At 46.1% G+C, this 23,378-nt stretch overlaps 1 protein-coding gene across 1 annotated transcript in view; it reads right to left on the bottom strand.

Annotated features, from left to right (window-relative positions):
• CEP112 (centrosomal protein 112) overlaps positions 1-23,378 on the bottom strand; it is a 398,710-nt gene that overhangs the window by 5,898 nt on the left and 369,434 nt on the right. The window contains exons 23-25 of the mRNA XM_082272104.1: positions 16,406-16,495; positions 1,040-1,141; positions 852-916 (exon numbers count right to left, since the gene is read on the bottom strand). Coding sequence (XP_082128230.1) covers positions 852-916; positions 1,040-1,141; positions 16,406-16,495 — 257 coding nt within the window. The remainder of the gene's footprint in view (positions 1-851; positions 917-1,039; positions 1,142-16,405; positions 16,496-23,378) is intronic.

Below are 23,378 nucleotides of genomic sequence, written 5' to 3'. Positions count from 1 at the left end.
CTGGAGGAATGCAGCCCATTCCCATATTACAAGATGCTTTCAAGGCCCCCCCCCCAACCCTGAGGGCCCCATTCCAAGGGGAATACACCCTATTTCCATAAGACAATGTGCTCTCCAGGGGCTCCATCCCCAGGGGAATATCACCCATTTCCATAAGACAGGGTACTTTCCAGGGTCCCCCAGGAGAATGCAGGCTATTCCCATAATAAAGGTGCTTTCCATGGGCCCTCACCCCCAAGGGGCCCTCCCCCAGGGGATTGCAGCCCATTCCCACAATAAAGGTATTTTCCAGGGGCCCAACACCGCTATGTCTCCCCCTTTCTCGAGGAATGTAGACCATTTCCATAATACAAGGTGCTTTCCATGGGCCCCCGCCCTTAAAGGCCCCTCCCCAGGGGAATGCAGCCTACTCCCACAAAAAATATGTTTTCTGGGGGCCCGACACCCCTATGCCTCCCCTTTTCTCGAGGAATGCAGACAATTTCCATAATACAAGGTGCTTTCCAGGGGCCCCCAATCCCCAGGGGAATATGGCCCATTCCCATAAGACAAGGTGCTTTCCATGGGCCCCCGCCCCTAAAGGCCCCTCCCCAAGGGAATGCAGGCTATTCCCACAAAAAAAGGTGTTTTCTGGTGGCCTGACACCCCTATGCCTCCCCCTTTTCAGAGGAATGCAGCTCATTTCCATAATACAAGGGGCTTTCTAAGGGCCCCCAACCCTGAGGGCCCTTCTCCCAGGGGAATGCAGCCCATTCCCATAAGACAAGGTTCTTTCCATGGGCCTGACACCCCTATGCCTCCCCCTTTCTCCATGGGTAGGGGTCCACAGGGGAATGTAGCTTTTCTCTTACCCTTTCCTCTGATACACGGTCAGTTCCTCCTGCAGCACCTGCGTCCTCTTCTGAAGAAGGTTCACCTGTCAGAGAAGACATCGGTCAGGAAAGTACCGGAGGACATGTGACGGCACAGCGCGAGCCGTGACACGCACACCTGGAAGAGCCGAGTCAGCAAAGGGCCCCCCCTGTCACTCCTCATTTACCTGCAACTTCAGGGAGCCGATTGTCTCTTCTAATTCCTTTCTCAGGGCGGCCGGCAGCAGTCCTCTGATCTTCGCCTCGTATTCCTCCCGGACATGTGAGATCTGAGACCATCAAACACAGGACACATTCAGGGTGACGCAATGCCAATCTTATGAAGACAACGCACATGGACACGTTACTACCGGGAACCCCACCTATGACTCTCATCTATATATACTCGCCGATCCCTCATTTCATAATATATTACAGATTAGACCCCTGCAGTTGGTTCCTTACCAATTTCTGAATCACAATGGAAACGCATTTTAATGAATCCGAAATAAATTAGAACCAAATTACCCAAATTCGAATTCACAATGGAAACATTTAGCAATAAATACAGTAAGGTATAAAAGTGAAATAAGATGATCCCTACTTAGGCTGCTTTAAAGAATAGAATAGAATATAATAGAATAGAATAGAATAGGGCTTTTTTTTTATCAGGAACGTGGGGGAACGCAGTTCCGGCACCTCCAGCAGTAAATTAATGTAATGGCAATGGGTGCTGGAGGATCTATTGATGCTGGCTGCTGGGGTCTATTATTGCTACAGAGGTTCTGTTTTTGCGTGGCAGTCTATTATTGCTGGGAGGTCTATTGTTCCTAGTGGGGGATCTATTTATGCTGGAGAGGCTTATGTTGCTGGGGGGGGGAGCAATTGTTGCTGGAATGGATCTACTGTTGAGGGAGGGGGGGTCTAATGTTTCTGGCTGCTAAAGAATCTATTGAGTCTGGCTGTTGGGAGATCTGTTGTTGCTGCCGGGGGTCTATTATTGCGGGGGTGATATTTTGTTGCAGGGGTCCCATATTTCAGGTGGGTCTATTATTGCTGGGGTGATATTTTGTTGCAGGGGTCCCATATTTCAGGTGGGTCTATTATTGCTGGGGTGATATTTTGTTGCAGGGGTCCCATATTTCAGGTGGGTCTATTATTGCTGGGGTGATATTTTGTTGCAGGGGTCCCATATTGCAGGTGGGTCTATTATTGCTGGGGTGATATTTTGTTGCAGGGGTCCCATGTTGCAAGTGGGTCTATTATTGCTGGGGTGATATTTTGTTGCAGGGGTCCCATGTTGCAGGTGGGTCTATTATTGCTGGGGTGATATTTTGTTGCAGGGGTCCCATGTTGCAGGTGGGTCTATTATCGCTGGGGTGATGTTTTGTTGCAGGGGTCCCATGTTGCAGGTGGGTCTATTATCGCTGGGGTGATGTTTTGTTGCAGGGGTCCCATGTTGCAGGTGGGTCAATTATTGCTGGGGTGATATTTTGTTGCATTCCTACCTAGGCTGCTTTAAAGAATATAATAGAATAAAACATAATATAATATAAAGAACAGAACAGAATAGAATAGAACAAAGAGTAGAATAGAACATAATAGAATAGAAAAGAATATAAGTGAATAGAATAATACAGAATGGAAAACAAAATAATAGAATAGAATACAATAGAGAGAGTAGATTAGAATAAAATTGAATAGAATAGAAAAATAAATATAATAGAATAAAAAAAAATAGAATAAATTTGAATAGAATAGAATAAAATAGAAAGAGTATAGCCGCCTTGTGAAATTCCAATATCAAAATTCAAGTAGAATAGACTAAAATAGAAAGAATATAGCCGTCTTCCAAAATCTGATTTTCGAAAAGAAAAAAATTGAATAAAACAGAATATAAATATAAAAGAACAGAGTAGAATATAAAAGAACAGAATAGGATAGAACAAAGAGTAGAATAGAATAGAAAATAATAATAATAAGCAAATTTACATAATAAAGAATTGAAAATAAAAGAATAGAATAAAAAAGAATAGAAAAAAAGAATAGAATAAATAAAAAATAGAATAAAAAAAATAGAATAAATTTGAATAAAATAGTATAAAATAGAATAAAATAGAAAGATAATAGCTGCCTTGCAAAATTGCAATATCGAAATGCAAGTAGAATAGAAAAAAATAGAAAGAATATAGCCGTCTTTCAAAATTTGAATTTCGAAAAAGAATAAAAAAGAATAAAACAGAATAGTATAGAATAGAAAAAAAAGGAATAGAATAAAATAGAATAGATTAAACAGAATAGAAAGAATAGATTGTGAAATTTGAATCTTGAATAGATTGGAACCAGCTATACTCACAATGAACTCGGATCGATTCTAGATTTTCAATTCGAATTCAATTTGAATACTTCTAACCCATTGGAAAAATTTGAATCCAGTTGAAAACGAATAAACAAATCAAATTTTGTTACGAATGTAACCAAAACGGAATTAGTAACTTAATGAATCTAAACAAAACTCCTCCCAGTACGAATCTGCCCCCCCCTTACTGGAATCCACCCTCCCAGCACAAATTTTGGCCCTCCCATCCCCAAACACCACCCCCCCCTAAAAATCACCTCTTCTAGCACAAATCCTCTACTCCTAAAATTTCCCCTTCAAGTATACATTTTCTCCCTTGCATTTCAAATCCCCCCCCCCCAGCAAAATTCTCCTCCCAATCCCCCCTCCTAGCACAAATCTGCATTCCCCCATCCCTCCTCCCAACACAAATCCCCCCAAATCACCACTCCTAGCACACCCCCCCGTTTCCCCTCCTAGAAAAATACTTATCCCCAACCACCCCCCCAAATTCCCCCTTCCAACACAAATCTCCTCCCCTTAGATCTCCTTGCAATACCCCCACCTCACATAATACCGCAGTGCCTAGGGCAGCCGCCCCTCCCTGCCCACCCCTTGTCCCGGCTCTGCATGGCGGGGTGATTCTGTGCGCAGAAAGTCCCATGCATTGGCAAGGTGCGGCGGGGTGCCATCAGGAATGAATGGCACTGCAGCATCCCAGGGCACAAGGCATGCATTTTTTGCCGCTACAGAATTGCGCGCTTACGCCTGCGTTCCTGCAGTAGAAAAGTGTATCAGGGAAGGAGCGGAGCGCAGAGCGATACGCAGGCCGGGCGCGGAGCCAGCTGTATGGCGGAGGGGGAAATTCTGTCCGCTCAGGATAACGACATCCGAAAATAGCAGGGAGGACTCTGGAAATAAAAAGCTGAGCGCGCCGCAAAGGTACGCCGGCGGGCGGCAAACCAGGCTTCTGTACGCAGGCCAGATGGAAGCGATCGGCTGGCCCCGCGGTAATCTATACAGCGCCTATTTCTGGACGCACTTTTCATTGATGTCAAGAAGGGCCGTTCTGGAAATTCATTTAACCTTTTCCTGCATCCCCCCCATAAAGCACATACAGGGGGACTCCTGTCCTTCCACCATATACCCCCCCCCCCCTTATAGAATCCACTATACCTGTCCTGGCCAGAGAAATAGACACCAACAGAAATACAGACGCGTGAAGGACTTCTAATTCTGTTCAGCCAGTCCTACCAGACAGTACAGATGGGTCCTGACAATAGCTGCCCACATTGCAGATCTCCTGTAGCCTCTTTGCAGAGACTTCATGTCTACATGTGCTCCAGTGATGGCTGTATGGCATTTCCCAGGGCAGGTTTCCTGATGGTGACAACAGTAGACCAGATCCGTGTAACTTGTAGTCTCTATCTACAGGGTGACAACACAGGAGCACAATTCGCAGACAGGGACAGAGTGTTGTCACCCAATTACAGGAAGGGCCAGAACAAGGACCTTTATGGCAGGATCACCCAGAGATTATTTGAATAATGGATGAAGATTTAATAAGATTAAAAATTATATGAACATGTTAAAGATTATATGAGATTTTTGCGATTTCCTTGTTATTGGGAGTCTCTCAGACACAGCATGGTATACGGCCCTTTCTGTATGATTGGGGGGGGGGGGCTCTCAGACACAGCGTGGTATACGGCCCTTTCTGTATGATTGGGGGGCTCTCAGACACAGCGTGGTATACGGCCCTTCTGTATGATTAGGGGGCTCTCAGACACAGCGTGGTATACGGCCCTTTCTGTATGATTGGGAGGCTCTCGGACAAAGCGTGGTATACGGCCCTTTCTGTATGATTGGGGGGCTCTCAGACACAGCGTGGTATCCGGCCCTTCTGTATGATTAGGGGGCTCTCAGACACAGCGTGGTATACGGCCCTTTCTGTATGATTGGGGGGGGGGGGCTCTCAGACACAGCGTGGTATACGGCCCTTTCTGTATGATTGGGGGGCTCTCAGACACAGCGTGGTATCCGGCCCTTCTGTATGATTAGGGGGCTCTCAGACACAGCGTGGTATACGGCCCTTTCTGTATGATTGGGGGGCTCTCAGACACAGCGTGGTATCCGGCCCTTCTGTATGATTAGGGGGCTCTCAGACACAGCGTGGTATACGGCCCTTTCTGTATGATTGGGGGGCTCTCAGACACAGCGTGGTATCCGGCCCTTCTGTATGATTAGGGGGCTCTCAGACACAGCGTGGTATACGGCCCTTTCTGTATGATTGGGAGGCTCTCGGACAAAGCGTGGTATACGGCCCTTTCTGTATGATTGGGGGGCTCTCAGACACAGCGTGGTATACGGCCCTTTCTGTATGATTGGGGGGGGGGCTCTCAGACACAGCGTGGTATCCGGCCCTTCTGTATGATTAGGGGGCTCTCAGACACAGCGTGGTATACGGCCCTTTCTGTATGATTGGGAGGTTCTCGGACAAAGCGTGGTATACGGCCCTTTCTGTATGATTGGGGGGGCTCTCAGATACGGCATGGTATCCGGACCTTTTTTGTATGATTGGGGGGCTCTCAGACACAATGTGGTATCCGGCCCTTTCTGTATGTTTGACGGGCTCTCACACATGGCATGGAATCTAGCCCTTTTCCTATGATCGGGGGGACATTCACACACGGCATGGAATCCAGGCCTTTCCCTATGATCTGGGGGGCCTCACACACAGCACGGAATCCATTCCTTTCCCTATTATTGGGTGCCTCTTACACACAGCACAGAATCCAGACCTTCTCCTATGATCGGATGGCTTTCACACACAGTACAGAATCTAGATCTTTCCCTATGATTGGGGAGCTCTCACAAACGGCACGGAATTCAGTCCTTTCCCTATTATTGGGGGGGGGGGTGCTGTCACACATGGCACAGAATCCTTCTATTGTCCCTATTAATGTTATTGGGGGGGCTCTCACACACGGCACGAAATCCAGCACTTTCCCTATTATCAGGGGCTCTCACACACAGCGCTGAATCCTACCCTTTCCCTATTATCGGGGGGGGGGGGGGCTATCACACACTGCATGGAATCCATCTCCTTCCCTATTATTGGGGGACTCTCAAACATGGCACAGGATCCATCTCCTTTCCCTATTATTGGGGGGCTCTCACATACATGGCACAGAATCCAGCCTTTTCCCTATTATCGGGGGGCTCTCACACATTGTATAGAATCCATCTCCTTCCCTATTATTGGGGGGCTCTTACACATGGCATGGAATCCATCTCCTTTTCCTATTACTGGGGGGCTCTCACATACACACGGTACAAAATACAGCCCTTTACATATGATTAGGGGGCTGTCACACACTGCATGGAATCCATCTCTTTCCATATTATTGGGGGGCTCTCACACACTGCATGGAATCCATCTCCTTCCCTATTATTGGGGGGCTCTCACACACTGCATGGAATCCATCTCCTTCCCTATTATTGGGGGGCTCTCACACACTGCATGGAATACATCTCCTTCCCTATTATTGGGGGGATCTCACACACTGCATGGAATACATCTCCTTCCCTATTATTGGGGGGCTCTCACTGCATGGAATCCATCTCCTTCCCTATTATTGGGGGGCTCTCACACACTGCATGGAATCTATCTCATTTTCCTATTATTGGGGGGCTCTCACACGCTGCATGAAATCCATCTCCTTCCATATTACTGTGGGGGCTCTTACACACTGCATGGAATCCATCTCCTTCCCTATTATTGGGGGACATTCACACACTACATGGAATCCATTTCCTTCCCTATTACTGGGGGGCTCTCACACACTGCATGGAATCTATATCCCTTTCCTATTATTGGGGGCTCTTACACACTGCATGGATTCCATCTCCTTTTCCTATTATTGGGGGTCTCTCACAGACTGCATGGATTCCATCTCCTTTTCCTATTATTGGGGGTCTCTCACACACTGCATGTATTCCATCTCCTTTTCCTATTATTGGGGGTCTCTCACACACTGCATGGAATCCATCTCCTTCCCTATTACTTGGGGGCTCTCACACACTGCATGGAATCTATCTCCTTCCCTATTATTGGGGGGCTCTCACACACTGCATGGAATCCATCTCCTTCCCTATTATTGGGGGCTCTCACACACTGCATGGAATCCATCTCCTTCCATATTACTGGGGGGCTCTTACACACTGCATGGAATCTATCTTCTTTCCCTATTATTGGGGGGCTCTCACACACTGCATGGAATCCATCTCCTTCCCTATTACTTGGGGGCTCTCACACACTGCATGGAATCCATCTCCTTCCCTATTATTGGGGGTCTCTCACACACTGCATGGAATCCATCTCCTTCCCTATTATTGGGGGTCTCTCACACACTGCATGGAATCCATCTCCTTCCCTATTACTTGGGGGCTCTCACACACTGCATGGATTCCATCTCCTTTTCCTATTATTGGGGGTCTCTCACACACTGCATGGAATCCATCTCCTTCCCTATTACTTGGGGGCTCTCACACACTGCATGGAATCCATCTCCTTTTCCTATTATTGGGGGCTCTCACACACTGCATGGAATCCATCTCCTTTTCCTATTATTGGGGGGCTGTCACACACTGCATGGAATCTATCTTCTTTCCCTATTATCAGGGGGGCTCTCACACACACACGGCACAGAATACAGCCCTTTACCTATGATTGGGGGGCTCTCACACACAGCACAGAATCCAGCCCTTTCCCTATTATCGGGGGGCTCTCACACACAGAGCAGAATCCAGCCCATTCCCTATTATCGGGGGGCTCTCACTCACACACGGCATAGAATACAGCCCTTCGCCTATGATCGAGGAGCTCTCACACACAGCGTGGAATCCAGCCCTTTCCCTATTATCGGGGGGCTCTCACACACAGAGCAGAATCCAGCCCTTTCCCTATTATCGGGGGGCTCTCACACACAGAGCAGAATCCAGCCCTTTCCCTATTATCGGGGGGCTCTCACACACAGAGCAGAATCCAGCCCATTCCCTATTATCGGGGGGCTCTCACTCACACACGGCATAGAATAAAGCCCTTTACCTATGATCGGGGAGCTCTCACACACAGCGTGGAATCCAGCCCTTTCCCTATTATCGGGGGGCTCTCACACACAGCGCGGAATCCAGATCCGACAGCCCCTGTAATTACAGGTATGACGGCGGCTAACGAGTCTGTGGAATGGGGTGTTTGATGTTTGGTGACAGAGGTGTCATTGTAGAGGCTTATCTCTGGACGCCAGAATTAAACGCAGAGGCTCCCATCTTTGTTAATCCGCCTGTGCCGTCGGAGCAGTTAATGCGTCAGTTGCCTGCGGGCGATTTTCAGGCACAATAATTACCAACAACGGAAAACACGCTCTGCGCCTTTCCCCAGGCCAAGTCTTTATTCATTGGTGTTAATGAGAAATATACAGAATATTCACGTTCAGTGTGTCGGCTCCACATCAGGAGCAGAGAAATGACTCCACTTAAAATAGATCGCTGAGCGTGCAGAGAGCCTGGAATACAGTGAGAGATTGCGTCACGTTATATGTCACAGATCACAATATTCCTGTATGACATAAAACTCTGTGTTTTCCCCACACGGTTGGATAAAAATAGGAAATGGCTGAGTATTATATCATCCAGCAAATTGAAGATTATGGGTGGGGAAGTCACAGGATGGAGGATGTTGTCACTTAGCCACATCATACTAACACCAAGGCCAGACTAGGACCAGTCCAAGAGCAGTCCAAGGCCAAATCAAGGGCAGACTATCGCCCGACTAGACCAAAGGCTGGCCAGTCTAAGACAAGACCAGGGCCAGACCAGTCCATGGCCAGACCAAGACTAGTCCAAGGCCAGACCAAGACTAGTCCAAGGCCAGACCAAGACTAGTCCAAGGCCAGACCAAGACCAGTCCAAGGTCAGACCAAGACCAGTCCATGTCCAGACCAATGCCAGTCCATGGACAGACTAAGACCAGTCCAAGAGCAGTCCAAGGCCAAAGCAAGGGCAGACTATCGCCCGACTAGACCAAAGGCTGGCCAGTCTAAGACAAGACCAGGGTCAGACCAGTCCATGGCCAGACCAAGACTAGTCCAAGGCCAGACCAAGACTAGTCGAAGGCCAGACCAAGACCAGTCCAAGGTCAGACCAAGACCAGTCCATGTCCAGACTAATGCCAGTCCATGGCCAGACTAGGACCAGTCCAAGAGCAGTCCAAGGACAAAGCAAGGCCAGACTAAGGCCCGAATAGACCAAAGGCTGGCCAGTCCAAGACAGGTCCAGGGCCAGACCGGTCCATGGCCAGACCAAGACTAGTCCAACGCCAGACCAAGACCAGTCCAAGCTCAGACCAAGACCAGTCCATGGCCAGTCCAAGACCAGTCTATGGCAAATCCAAGGGCAGACCAAGGCCAGTCCAAGGCCAGACCAAGACCAGTCCAAGACCAGTCCAAGACCAGACAAAGACGAGTCCAAGGCCAGACCAAGAATAGATCAAGACCAGACCAAGACCAGACTAAGAAAATCTGACCGTCCAATCAATTTGAAATCTACCAAAATCATGTAAAATGAGGCCCTACCTAATCTAGACAATCAATTTATATCCAATCAGACAAGCTCTTACAACTACATACTCGTTGGCAGATCTAAAGGAGATCAGACTGTAACATATGTGGTGAACTTTATTCAGAGTTTGCCTCAATTCTCCATCAATGACTCCATTCACAAATTCGGAGAAGCAATATAGATGTCTTCTGAGTAAAAAGACAAGCTAAGATGGAGCAGGAATCAGATAGATCCTGCCACTGTTCCACCATTTTCCAAGATGTCTTCCAGTCAGACAATTGGGCAAATGAAGAAGCCACATCTTCTTAAGGAACTTGATCGCAGGGAAGGAACCCATTACCTAATTTATACTGCCCTCCACCCTCATAGACTATGTGTGTCCACCTCCCTCTGACAGTATACCATGCACATAGAAGTATACAGAGCCATCCTCTGGTATTATGGGAACTTAGAACCTCTTCTCTTGGTTCTGATCAGCTCCTCATTGTGTAAATGTCCTCATGTAGCTAATTGTTAGATGCCCGAGGGCAAGAGGCTTGCTCTTACTGTAGGTTAAAAATGGAGGTATAAACGTTATTGGAGTTGTCTGAAGGTTCTCGTTTATCCAGATCACGTTAGACGTAGCCATAGTACACGTTAGACGTAGTCATAGTAGTCACTCACCTAAAACTGATCTGAGGAAGCTGCTCAGGTGAACAGTGAAATGATCATTTCCATCTAACTAACTACTGAGGTTATCGGAGTTCCTCTTTAACAGAAAGCTGCCATCATTCCAGTTCCTCTATGACCCTGGAATGTATTAGGTTTCTGTCTGCCCTATTCTGAGAAGCCTCTGCAGGGAGGTACCCGGAGCCTCCCGCCTCTCCTTCTTGTGGACAGCACAGGCTCTCTTTCCGGCTCCTCTCAGTGCTGCTGGCAGGGTCAGTGGCAGGTCAGGTTTTCCTTCCCCTAAGTGGTATATCATTTCAAAGCAGCTGAAAATGCTGATGACACACAATCTGCGGAGCCGCGAGACTCCCAGACACAGACCATCAAAGGACGCACGTGTGTCAACAGGCCTCGAGGTGTCGGGATGACGGGGTGCTCTGTAACCATGTGCCGAACCCAAAAATCTATTTCCTTTCGATATGTAATTCAAATCATTTTTAGTTACATTTTTTTCACGTGTTTAGTTTAGTTTTGTTTATTTCATTTTTGAATTTGATTAAAATTTTCCTATCAAATTGAATTAAATTCCACCAAATATGGAAAATTCTAATCTATTTCAAATGTATTCTATTCGAAATTCACATTTCGGAAGACAGTTACAGTGCCCAATTTTTGCACGCCCAATTTTTCAGTTTTTTATTTTTTAAAAAAGTTTGAAATATCCAATAAATTTCGTTCCACTTCATGATTGTGTCCCACTTGTTGTTGATTCTTCACAAAAAATTACAGTTTTATATCTTTATGTTTGAAGCCTGAAATGTGGCAAAAGGTCGCAAAGTTCAAGGGGGCCGAATACTTTCGCAAGGCACTGTATATTCTATTTTATTCTACTATTTTTTTTTTCAATCCTAATATTTCCTATTCTAATCTATTCGAAAGACAGTTATATTATATTTTAATCCATTTTATTCAAATTTGAATTTATTCTATTTGAAATTTGAGTTTCGGAAGACGGTTAGATTCTATTTGATTGTTTTTTCTATTCTATTTAATTTTCTATTCTATTCTTTTCTATTCTAATCTATTCTTTTCGAAATTTGACAGACAGTTATATTCTATTCTAATCCATTCTATTCAAATTTGAATTTATTCTATTTGAAATTTGAGTTTCGGAAGACGGTTAGATTCTATTTGATTGTTTTTTCTATTCTATTTAATTTTCTATTCTTTTCTATTCTAATCTATTATTTTCGAAATTTGACAGACAGTTATATTCTATTCTAATCCATTCTATTCTAATTTGAATTTATTTTATTTGAAATTTGAGTTTCCAAAGACGGTTATGTTCTATTTTATTGTTTTTTCTATTCTATTTTATTTATTTCTTTTATTCTATTTCTTTATTTTCTATTCTATTTTATTCTATTCTTGTTTTCTACTTTTATTTAGTTGTCAAACTTGATAAAACTCGATAAAATTTGTTTCGCTATTTCGGATTCGTTTCTTTTGTAATCTTTTGTAATTTTGGAAATTCGGATACATTTGAATCTCCCAATAACGAAAAAAGGAATCTAAATTTCAATTCAGAACAAAGTGAATCGCACGCATCTACTTCTCATCATGGAGGGTCCTGAGATCTGCGGACCCCATACGGATCCACGGCGGTGGGAATCTGACATCTTTATATAGTCATGTACAAATAATATGGTGTTTTCCTGGAATAGGCTTTTCTGTTCAGGTACTACAATTGGCAGTTTCATCACATATTGCACAGAAATGGTCCAATGCTGTCATCAGTAGGAAGCCCAAACTAAGGAATGCCATGCAGCCATATAGGCAGAAAGTGACTGCTAAGAGGCTGTAGGAGATCAGCAGATCTGAGATGTAATAAAGGACAAACGATTAAACAGGGTCTCTATCTACTTTAGTATGGAGAGGAATTATATACAGTATCTCATAAAAGTATGTACACCCCTCACATTTTTGTAAATATTTTATTCTATATTTTCATAGTTACATATCCAGAAAGTATTCACAGCGCTTCACTTTTTCCACATTTTGTTACATAGTTACATGTAACAACACTGAAGAAATGAGACTTTGCTACAATGTAAAGTAGTGAGCGTACAGCTTGTATAACAGTGTAAATTTGCTGTCCCCTCAAAATAACTCAACACACAGCCATTAATGTCTTAACCGCTGGCAACAAAAGTCAGTACACCCCTAAGTGACAATGTCCAAATTGGGCCCAATTAGCCATTTTCCCTCCCCGGTGTCTTGTGACTCGTTAGTGTTACAAGGTCTCAGGTGTGAATGGGGAGCAGGTGTGGTAAATTTGGTGTTATCGCTCTCACTCTCTCATACCGGTCACTGGAAGTTCAACATGGCACCTCATGGCAAAGAACTCTCTGAGGGTCTGAAAAAAAGAATTGTTGCTCTACATAAAGATGGCCTAGGCTATAAGAAGATTGCCAAGACCCTGAAACTGAGCTGCAGCACGGTGGCCAAGACCATACAGCGGTATAACAGGACAGGTTCCACTCAGAACAGGCCTCACCATGGTCCACCAAAGAAGTTGAGTGCTGTGCTCAGCATCATATCTAGAGGTTGTCTTTGGGAAATAGACGTATGAGTGCTGCCAGCATTGCTGCAGAGGTTGAAGGGGTGGGGGGTCAGCCTGTCAGTGCTCAGACCATACGCCGCACACTGCATCAAATTGGTCTGCATGGCTGTCATCCCAGAAGGAAGCCTCTTCTAAAGATGATGGACAAGTAAGCCCGCAAACAGTTTGCTGAAGACAAGCAGACTAAGGACATGGATTACTGGAACCATCCCCTGTGCTCTGATGAGACCAAGATAAACGTATTTGGTTCAGATGGTGTCAGGCGTGTGTGGCGGCAAACAGGTGAGGAGTACAAAGACAAGTGTGTCTTCCTACAGTCAAGCATGGTGGTGGGAGTGTCATGGTCTGGGGCTGCATGAGTGCTGCCGGCACTGGGGAGCTACAGTTCATTGAGGGAACCATGAATGCCAACATGTACTGTGACATACTGAAGCAGAGCATGATCCCCTCCCTTCAGAGACTGGGCCGCAGGGCAGAATTCCAACATAACGACCCCAAACACCTCCAAGATGACCACTGCCTTGCTAAAGAAGCTGAGGGTAAAGGTGATGGACTGGCCAAGCATGTCTCCAGACCTAAACCCTATTGAGCATCTGTGGGACATCCTCAAACAGAAGGTGGAGGAGCGCAAGGTCTCTAACATCCACCAGCACTGTGATGTCATCATGGAGGAGGGGAAGAGGACTCCAGTGACAACCTGTGAAGCTCTGGTGAACTCCATGCCCAAGAGGGTTAAGGCAGTGCTGGAAAATAATGGTGGCCACACAAAATATTGTCACTTTGAGCCCAATTTGGACATTGTCACTTAGGGGTGTACTGACTTTTGTTGCCAGCGGTTTAGACATTAATGGCTGTGTGTTGAGTTATTTTGAGGGGACAGTAAATTTACACTGTTATACAAGCTGTACACTCACTACTTTACATTGTAGCAAAGTCTCATTTCTTCAGTGTTGTCACAAAAAAGATAAAGTGTAATATTTACAAAAATGTGAGGGGTGTGCTTACTTTTGTGACATACTGTATACACCTGGGTGCAGACACATGTCATATTGACTCTGCATTCTGCTCAATAATGCTGCATAGTGACTGTGCTTTCCTGCTCCTCAGAAAGGTGACCACTAGGGGGAGACTGGACTGTAAAGTGACCCGATGCTCTGATCTCCTATCTGGAATCAGTAGTTCACATCTATGTTCAGTTTGTCTCCATAAAGTGGACAGTGATAGGCAGGCTTCTGCATCTGCCACACTGCTGATTCCAACCACCACAGCATACACAGACAGATATCGGGGTCTGAGATCTTCTACTAGAATACAGCCAGGAGACAGAGGTCACCACACACCCGGAGATTACCCATCAATGAACATGACCTCAGTGATGGTTCACATGACACAATCCCCCAAAAATTCAAAATGGCCCTTCGGACTGAAGAATGGTGGAGCACAGGATGTCTGTGGGGTGCAGGGAGCCTAATTCCTTTTTATAGAATCAGATATCATTTCCTGGAGGGGTTTATAGGATCAGATATCATTCTTCCCTGGAGGGGAGGGGTTTAGAGGGTGGAATATCATTCTTCCCTGGATGGGAGGGGTTTATAGGATGGGATATCATTCTTCCCTGGATGGGAGGGGTTTATAGGATCAGATATCATTCTTCCCTGGATGGGAGGGGTTTATAGGATCAGATATCATTCTTCCCTGGATGGGAGGGGTTTATAGGATCAGATATCATTCTTCCCTGGATGGGAGGGGTTTATAGGATCAGATATCATTCTTCCCTGGATGGGAGGGGTTTATAGGATCAGATATCATTCTTCCCTGGATGGGAGGGGTTTATAGGATTAGATATCATTCTTCCCAGGAGGGGTGGGGTTTATAGGATCAGATATCTTTCCCTCTGATGGGAGGGGTTTATAAGATCAGGTATCATTCCCCCCTGGATGGGAGGGGTTTATAGGATCAGATATCATTCTTCCCTGGATGGGAGGGGTTTATAGGATCAGATATCATTCTTCCCTGGATGGGAGGGGTTTATAGGATTAGATATCATTCTTCCCAAGAGGGGTGGGGTTTATAGGATCAGATATCTTTCCCTCTGATGGGAGGGGTTTATAAGATCAGGTATCATTCCCCCCTGGATGGGAGGGGTTTATAGGATCAGATATCATTCTTCCCTGGATGGGAGGGGTTTATAGGATCAGATATCATTCTTCCCTGGATGGGAGGGGTTTATAGGATCAGATATCATTCTTCCCTGGATGGGAGGGGTTTATAGGATTAGATATCATTCTTCCCAAGAGGGGTGGGGTTTATAGGATCAGATATCTTTCCCTCTGATGGGAGGGGTTTATAAGATCAGATATCATTCCCCCTGGATGGGAGGGGTTTATAGGATCAGATATCATTCTTCCCTGGATGGGAGGGGTTTATAGGATCAGATCTCATTCTTCCCAGGAGGGATGGGGTTTATAGGATCAGATATCTTTTCCTCTGAGTGGAGGAGTTTAGAAGATCAGATATCATCCCCCCCCCCAGAGGGGAGGGGTTTATAGCATCAGATATCATTCCCCCCTGGAGGGGAGGGGTTTCGTTTATAGGATTAGATATCATTCCCCCAGTGCAAAGGAGGAGTTTATAGGATTGAATATCCTCCCCCTCTGGAGGGAAGGAGTTTATAGGATCAGATATAACTCCCCCTGGAGGAGAGGGGTTTATCAGATTGGATATCATTACCCCCTGGAGGGGAGGAGTTTAAAGGATTGGATATCCTTCCCCCTGGAGGGGAGGAGTTTAAAGGCCTGGATATCCTTCCCCCTGGAGGGGAGGGGTTTAAATGATTGGATATCCTTCCCCCTAGAGGGGAGGAGTTTATCGGATTGGATATAATTGCTCCTGGAGGAGAGGGGTTTATAGGATCAGAAACAACTCCCCCTGGGGGAAGGGTTTATAGGGTCTGATATACCTCCCCCTGGGGGAAGGGTTTATAGGATCTGATATAACTCCCCCTGGAGGAGAAACATTTATAGGATCTGATATACCTCCCCCTAGGGGAAGGGTTTATAGGATTTGATATAACTCCCCCTGGAGGAGAAACATTTATAGGATCTGATATACCTCCCCCTAGCGGAAGGGTTTATAGGATCTGATATACCTCCCCCTGGAGGAGGGAAATTTATAGGATCTGATATACCTCCCCCTGGGGGAAGGGTCTATAGGGTCATATATACCTCCCCCTGGGGGAAGGGTTTATAGGGTCAGATATCATTTTCCTAGGGGAGGGGTTTATAGAATCGGATATAACTCCCCCCAGAGAAGAGGGTCACTTACCTGCTGCTGCATCTCCAGCTCCTTCTCATGCCGCCTTTTCTCGGATTGGCGCAGCTGAGCGCAGGAATTCTCCAATTCGCCTTTCAGCAGCTGAAAGAGAGAAGAGAACGAATATGACCGATAGAAGCGGAAAACCGAAACTCTGATCATCTGAACACGCGACTCTCCCCACTCACATCCTAAAGAAAGCTTCCCAAAACTTTAGAGTTTATTGTTTCTTTAAATAATACTTTCTAATGCTAACCCAAATTTTCTTTCGTTTTGGATGGAGCGGGGGAGGGTTGGAGCTTCGATCAGGCTTTTATTGCTGCCAAAAACAAATATTTGGGGATAAAGTAAGTGGGCGGGGATAAAACATTTTACAATTCTTTTATTGTTGTCTGTGACTTCCTTTCCTGGTGACAACTGCACCACTCATTTTTTGTACAGGTGTCACGGGGACAGGAAGTGAGGAAGAATCTCTCTAATGGGGTCAGGAATAAAAACTTCTTCATCCAAAATTGAAGAGATAACATTTGCTTCCTGCCAACTACAAGAGGCTGCTCAGGAAAAGGTAAGATAGTACAGGGCAGGATACATTAGGGAAGGATAGAATGCAGCGGATGGGGTAAGATAAGGTAGGACAGACAGGATATGATGATATAGGACAGTGATGGCGAACCTTGGCACCTCAGAAGTTTTGGAACTACGATTCCCATGATGCTCCACTACACTGCATTTGATATAGGCTAGCACAGCGCAGGATAGGGCAGGATATTGTAGACTAGGACAAGATAGGGCAGGATAATATAGGCTGGGGCAGGACAGGGAAGGATAGGACAGGGTGGGATAGTAGAGGATAATGTAGGATAGAAGAAGGCAGGATAGGCTTTAGGGTAAGATAGAACAGAATAATCTAGGCTAGGACAGACTAATATAGGCTAGGAAAGGACAGAATACGGAAGGATAGCACAGGACAGAATACGGAAGGATAGCACAGGACAGAATACGGAAGGATAGCACAGGACAGAATATGGAAGGATAGCACAGGACAGACTAAGGAAGAATAGCACAGGACAGACTAAAGAAGAATAGCACAGGACAGAATACGGAAGGATCGTACAGGACAGAATACGGAAGGATCGCACAGGACAGAATACGGAAGGATAGCACAGGACAGACTACGGAAGCATAGCACCGGACAGAATACAGAAGGATAGCACAGGACAGACTACGGAAGCATAGCACCGGACAGAATACAGAAGGATAGCACAGGACAGAATACGGAAGGATAGCACAGGACAGAATACGGAAGGATAGCACAGGACAGAATACGGAAGGATAGCACAGGACAGAATACGGAAGGATAGCACAGGACAGAATACGAAAGGATCGCACAGGACAGAATACGGAAGAATAGCACAGGACAGAATACGGAAGAATAGCACAGGACAGAATACGGAAGGATAGCACAGGACAGAATACGGAAGGATAGCACAGGACAGACTACGGAAGGATAGCACAGGACAGAATACGGAAGGATAGCACAGGACAGAATACGGAAGGATAGCACAGGACAGAATACGGAAGGATAGCACAGGACAGAATACGGAAGGATAGCACAGGACAGAATACGAAAGGATAGCACAGGACAGAATACGGAAGAATAGCACAGGACAGAATACGGAAGAATAGCACAGGAGAGAATACGGAAGGATAGCACAGGACAGAATACGGAAGAATAGCACAGGACAGAATACGGAAGAATAGCACAGGACAGAATACGGAAGGATAGCACAGGACAGAATACGGAAGGATAGCACAGGACAGAATACGGAAGGATAGCACAGGACAGAATACGGAAGGATAGCACAGGACAGAATACGGAAGGATAGCACAGGACAGAATACGGAAGGATAGCACAGGACAGAATACGGAAGGATAGCACAGGACAGAATACGAAAGGATAGCACAGGACAGAATACGGAAGAATAGCACAGGACAGAATACGGAAGAATAGCACAGGAGAGAATACGGAAGGATAGCACAGGACAGAATACGGAAGAATAGCACAGGACAGAATACGGAAGGATAGCACAGGACAGAATACGGAAGGATAGCACAGGACAGAATACGGAAGGATAGCACAGGACAGAATACGGAAGGATAGCACAGAATAGAATATATGAGAAGTGGTGGGATTGGAGAGAAGGGACGGTGAAGCATACACGGCTATGCTGTGATGTGGGAAGACTTTTCTTCTATGATTTGGAACGTCTCCCATAACTAGAAGGAAGTTCTCGGTTGTATAAAGCATGTTTATTTTTTTATACAATCTAATTATAACCATATATTGAGTTATTCTATTAAATGGATTGATATTATTATTGATATTGTAGTGGTGGGGGATTATTTTATCTTCCTGACTTATAATATCTGTCCGAGTGTCTCCATACCCAGAGACTGCGCCATGGTATAGGGGGGAGCACATCGTACTTTCCTGTCTACCATGGGGGACTACAGATAACGACATTCACACCACACAGCTCACAGCTCCACCAATTAGTCTCCATCATCTTCATCAGTAAAATAACAACGACCCTAATTATTGTGAAACCGCAAAGAGGGCTCCAATTCCCCTCCTAATGACCCTTTTCATCATGGAAATGAAGTGTAAAGTGCAGCGACGCCGGGGGATGGGAGAGCCGCCGAGAAACAGGTCCAGCCATAGGACTTACCCCAGGGGGATATACAGAGGAGAAATGGAGGCAAGAAAACTTCCTAATATAATAATAATAGTCTGACTGTGGCGGGACATTAGAGTGTACATTTTTGTTTATTAAAAATCTTCAGAATATAATAAAAATATATTTACATATATACAAAATAAATAAAAATATATATAAGCAAAAATAGCTGACATCGGCATAGAAACAGAAAATTGCTTTTTCTACAGCAAAAATAAAAACATAAAGAAAACGAAATATACCAACCAAGACACATTTTCATGTTATTATCATGATTCAACTCAACAAAGCCCCAACCTCCACCTAAACACCTCCCTAACCTCCACCTAAACACCTCCCTAACCTCCACCTAAACACCCCCTAACCTCCACCTAAACACCCCCTAACCCCCACCTAAACACCTCCCTAACCTCCACCTAAACACCTCCCTAACCCCCACCTAAACACCTCCCTAACCCCCACCTAAACACCTCCCTAACCTCCACCTAAACACCTCCTAACCCCCACCTAAACACCTCCCTAACCCCCACCTAAACACCTCCCTAACCCCCACCTAAACACCTCCCTAACCTCCACCTAAACACCCCCCTAACCCCCACCTAAACACCTCCCTAACCCCCACCTAAACACCCCCCTAACCCCCACCTAAACACCTCCCTAACCTCCACCTAAACACCTCCCTAACCTCCACCTAAACACCTCCCTAACCTCCACCTAAACACCTCCCTAACCTCCACCTAAACACCCCCCTAACCTCCACCTAAACACCTCCCTAACCCCCACCTAAACACCCCCTAACCTCCACCTAAACACCCCCTAACCTCCACCTAAACACCTCCCTAACCTCCACCTAAACACCCCCTAACCTCCACCTAAACACCTCCCTAACCTCCACCTAAACACCCCCTAACCTCCACCTAAACACCTCCCTAACCTCCACCTAAACACCTCCCTAACCTCCACCTAAACACCTCCCTAACCTCCACCTAAACACCCCCCTAACCTCCACCTAAACACCTCCCTAACCCCCACCTAAACACCTCCCTAACCCCCACCTAAACACCTCCCTAACCTCCACCTAAACACCTCCCTAACCCCCACCTAAACACCTCCCTAACCTCCACCTAAACACCTCCCTAACCTCCACCTAAACACCTCCCTAACCCCCACCTAAACACCCCCTAACCTCCACCTAAACACCTCCCTAACCCCCACCTAAACACCCCCTAACCTCCACCTAAACACCTCCCTAACCTCCACCTAAACACCTCCCTAACCTCCACCTAAACACCTCCCTAACCTCCACCTAAACACCTCCCTAACCTCCACCTAAACACCTCCCTAACCCCCACCTAAACACCTCCCTAACCTCCACCTAAACACCCCCTAACCTCCACCTAAACACCCCTAACCTCCACCTAAACACCTCCCTAACCTCCACCTAAACACCTCCCTAACCCCCACCTAAACACCCCCCTAACCTCCACCTAAACACCTCCCTAACCTCCACCTAAACACCTCTAACCTCCACCTAAACACCCCCCTAACCTCCACCTAAACACCCCTAACCTCCACCTAAACACCCCTAACCTCCACCTAAACACCTCCCTAACCTCCGCCTAAACACCCCTAACCTCCACCTTAACACCTCCCTAACCTCCACCTAAACACCCCCTAACCTCCACCTAAACACCTCCCTAACCTCCACCTAAACACCTCCCTAACATCCACCTAAACACCCCCCTAGCCCCCACCTAAACACCCCTAACTTCCACCTAAACACCTCCGTAACCTCCACCTAAACACCCCCCTAACCTCGACCTAAACACCCCCCAACCTCCACCTAAACACCTCCCTAACCTCCACCTTAACACCCCCTCAGGCTAAGAAACGTTACACATTGATCCCATGCATGCAGCCTTTTTTTCAAAAATCTGATCTTATTAAAATCTAGGGGGCGTGAAAGGACAGAAAGAAAAGCCGCACACCCAGAGACTGACAGACAGCAGCTACGGGGACCTGACATTCCTCCATGCCTTTGTCCATGCTCCCGGCCTCCACCTGTCCTCCTCAAGACCCCGAATTTTCCTTACCTCACTCAGAATGTTGTGCACCACCACTTCGACAGGAAGGATTATTGTTCAAGTGGAAATCGGACACCGAGCATTACACGGACTATTAAACTAACTATAAAAAGTGTCTCAAAATCAAAATCCTTAAGCATCCCAAAAGACCCGTACGACCACTCAGCATAACTCAAGCCGGAAATTAATACCCAGAGCCCCACCCACCTGCTTATAGACTTCTACTTTAAAGGGGCACTGAAGCAAGAAATCGTCCATCGTCTCCTCCATACTGCCACACTCCACTCTTGGACAACCACGGTTCTCTGCAGATCCCTCACATAGAGTCTGCCATGGAATGAGCCAGGCCAAATCCCAAAACTTTAAAGGCCCTCCCTCATAACAGGGCATCGGCAATCCCTCAAGGCCATTGGCTCGCTAATGGTAGATTCAACAACCATCCTCTCCAGGGCCTTCCTAGGAAGAGACTTAATTTCCTCCGCCATCACTCGCCACTGCCAAAGCATTTTCAGACATGGAGCAACGCAAGCCGGGGGCTTATTATGTCGGATCCTCAGGCTTTTCACTGGCTGGAAGTATATATTTCCCTGTGGACTTTTGGGGACTATTTCTCAGGACTGGACTGGCATTCCGCAGCAGGGGCAGCAGGAGAGGCTCATTACTTATGGGTTAATGCGCTGCTTCGGAAGAGGAAGCTTGGTGCACCATGAGCGTGAAGAGTGCCTGGGGATACTGTGGTGGGGAACGCTGTGTATGCCTGGCTTTGATTCAGATTCAAGTCTCTTATATGCTGTTATTAACCTCTCTATAATTTGAGGGTCAACACCATCCAGTAAACAGGATTACCCCTTCTTTCCACGCTGGTGACGTGTGCACCTTTCTCACCTCAGTTGGTGTGGGGACTTTTCTTCTACATCTTTGCAAGCTGTAACGTGTGGACCTTATTATATAACGTTTCATAGAACTTTTTGTTGGTGCTGCATCCTTTGTTTTATGCACTGGCCCACCACTCTCCCAGGTGCGCAGAATAGGCCTAAACCAGGACTGAAAAATACCAACCCACCCAGGCGGTCCCTCTGCCAGCATGTTACCAAAATTATGTTTCAAAACATCAGAGAAAAAAATACCACCTGGTTGAGCATACCTAGGCCACCCATCCTCCTGAGAAGGTAGGTTACAGACCTCTTAAGAAATGTAAAGATGAAATCAGGGCGGCTAAAATAGAACACGAGAGACATATAGCGGAGGAGAGTAAAAAGAACCCCAAGAAGTTCTTTAAGTATATAAACAGTAAGAAAGCGAGGCCAGAACACATTGGCCCCATAAAAGATGATAAAGGAAAAATGGCCACTGAGGACAGAGAAAAGGCGGAAGTGTTAAATAATTTCTTTTCTTCAGTCTTCACAAAGGAATCGGGGGGCTACACGAACCCAGCTTGTAAGGCCGAACTAAATAATACACCTCAGGAAGTGCCGTCATGGCTAACAGAAGATAGACTTAGAGCTAAACTAGAGAAGCTTAACATAAATAAATCCCCGGGACCGGATGGCTTGCACCCGAGGGTTCTTAAAGAGCTCAGCCAGGTGATTGCCAGACCATTATTCTTGATCTTTAAGGATAGTTTACAGACGGGTATGGTGCCAGCTGATTGGAAAAAAGCCAACGTGGTACCAATACTTAAAAAGGGGCCGAGATATATCCCGGGTAACTATAGGCCAATCAGCCTAACATCTGTAGTCTGCAAAATATTGGAGGGGATGTTAAGGGACCACATACAAGACTTTAGTAATGAAAACGGTATTATAAGTATTAATCAGCACGGATTCATGAAAAATCGTTCGTGCCAAACCAATCTATTAACCTTCTATGATGAAGTGAGCTGCCACCTAGATAAAGGTAAGCCTGTGGATGTGGTGTATCTGGATAAAGGAAGGCCTGTGGATGTGGTGTATCTGGATAAAGGAAGGTCTGTGGATGTGGTGTATCTGGATAAAGGAAAGCCTGTGGATGTGGTGTATCTGGACTTTGCAAAGGCCTTCGACACCGTTCCCCACAAACGCTTACTGTACAAACTAAGGAAGATAGGTATGGACCATAAGGTGAGTACCTGGATAGAGAACTGGCTCCAGGGGAGAGTACAGAGGGTGGTGATTAATGGGGAGT

This window comes from Pelophylax lessonae, assembly GCF_965119305.1.
Source record: "Pelophylax lessonae genome assembly, chromosome: 11".
NCBI lineage: Eukaryota > Metazoa > Chordata > Amphibia > Anura > Ranidae > Pelophylax > Pelophylax lessonae.
The sequence above is the reverse complement of the archived record's forward strand: the minus strand, read 5'-3'. Positions and strand labels throughout refer to the sequence as shown.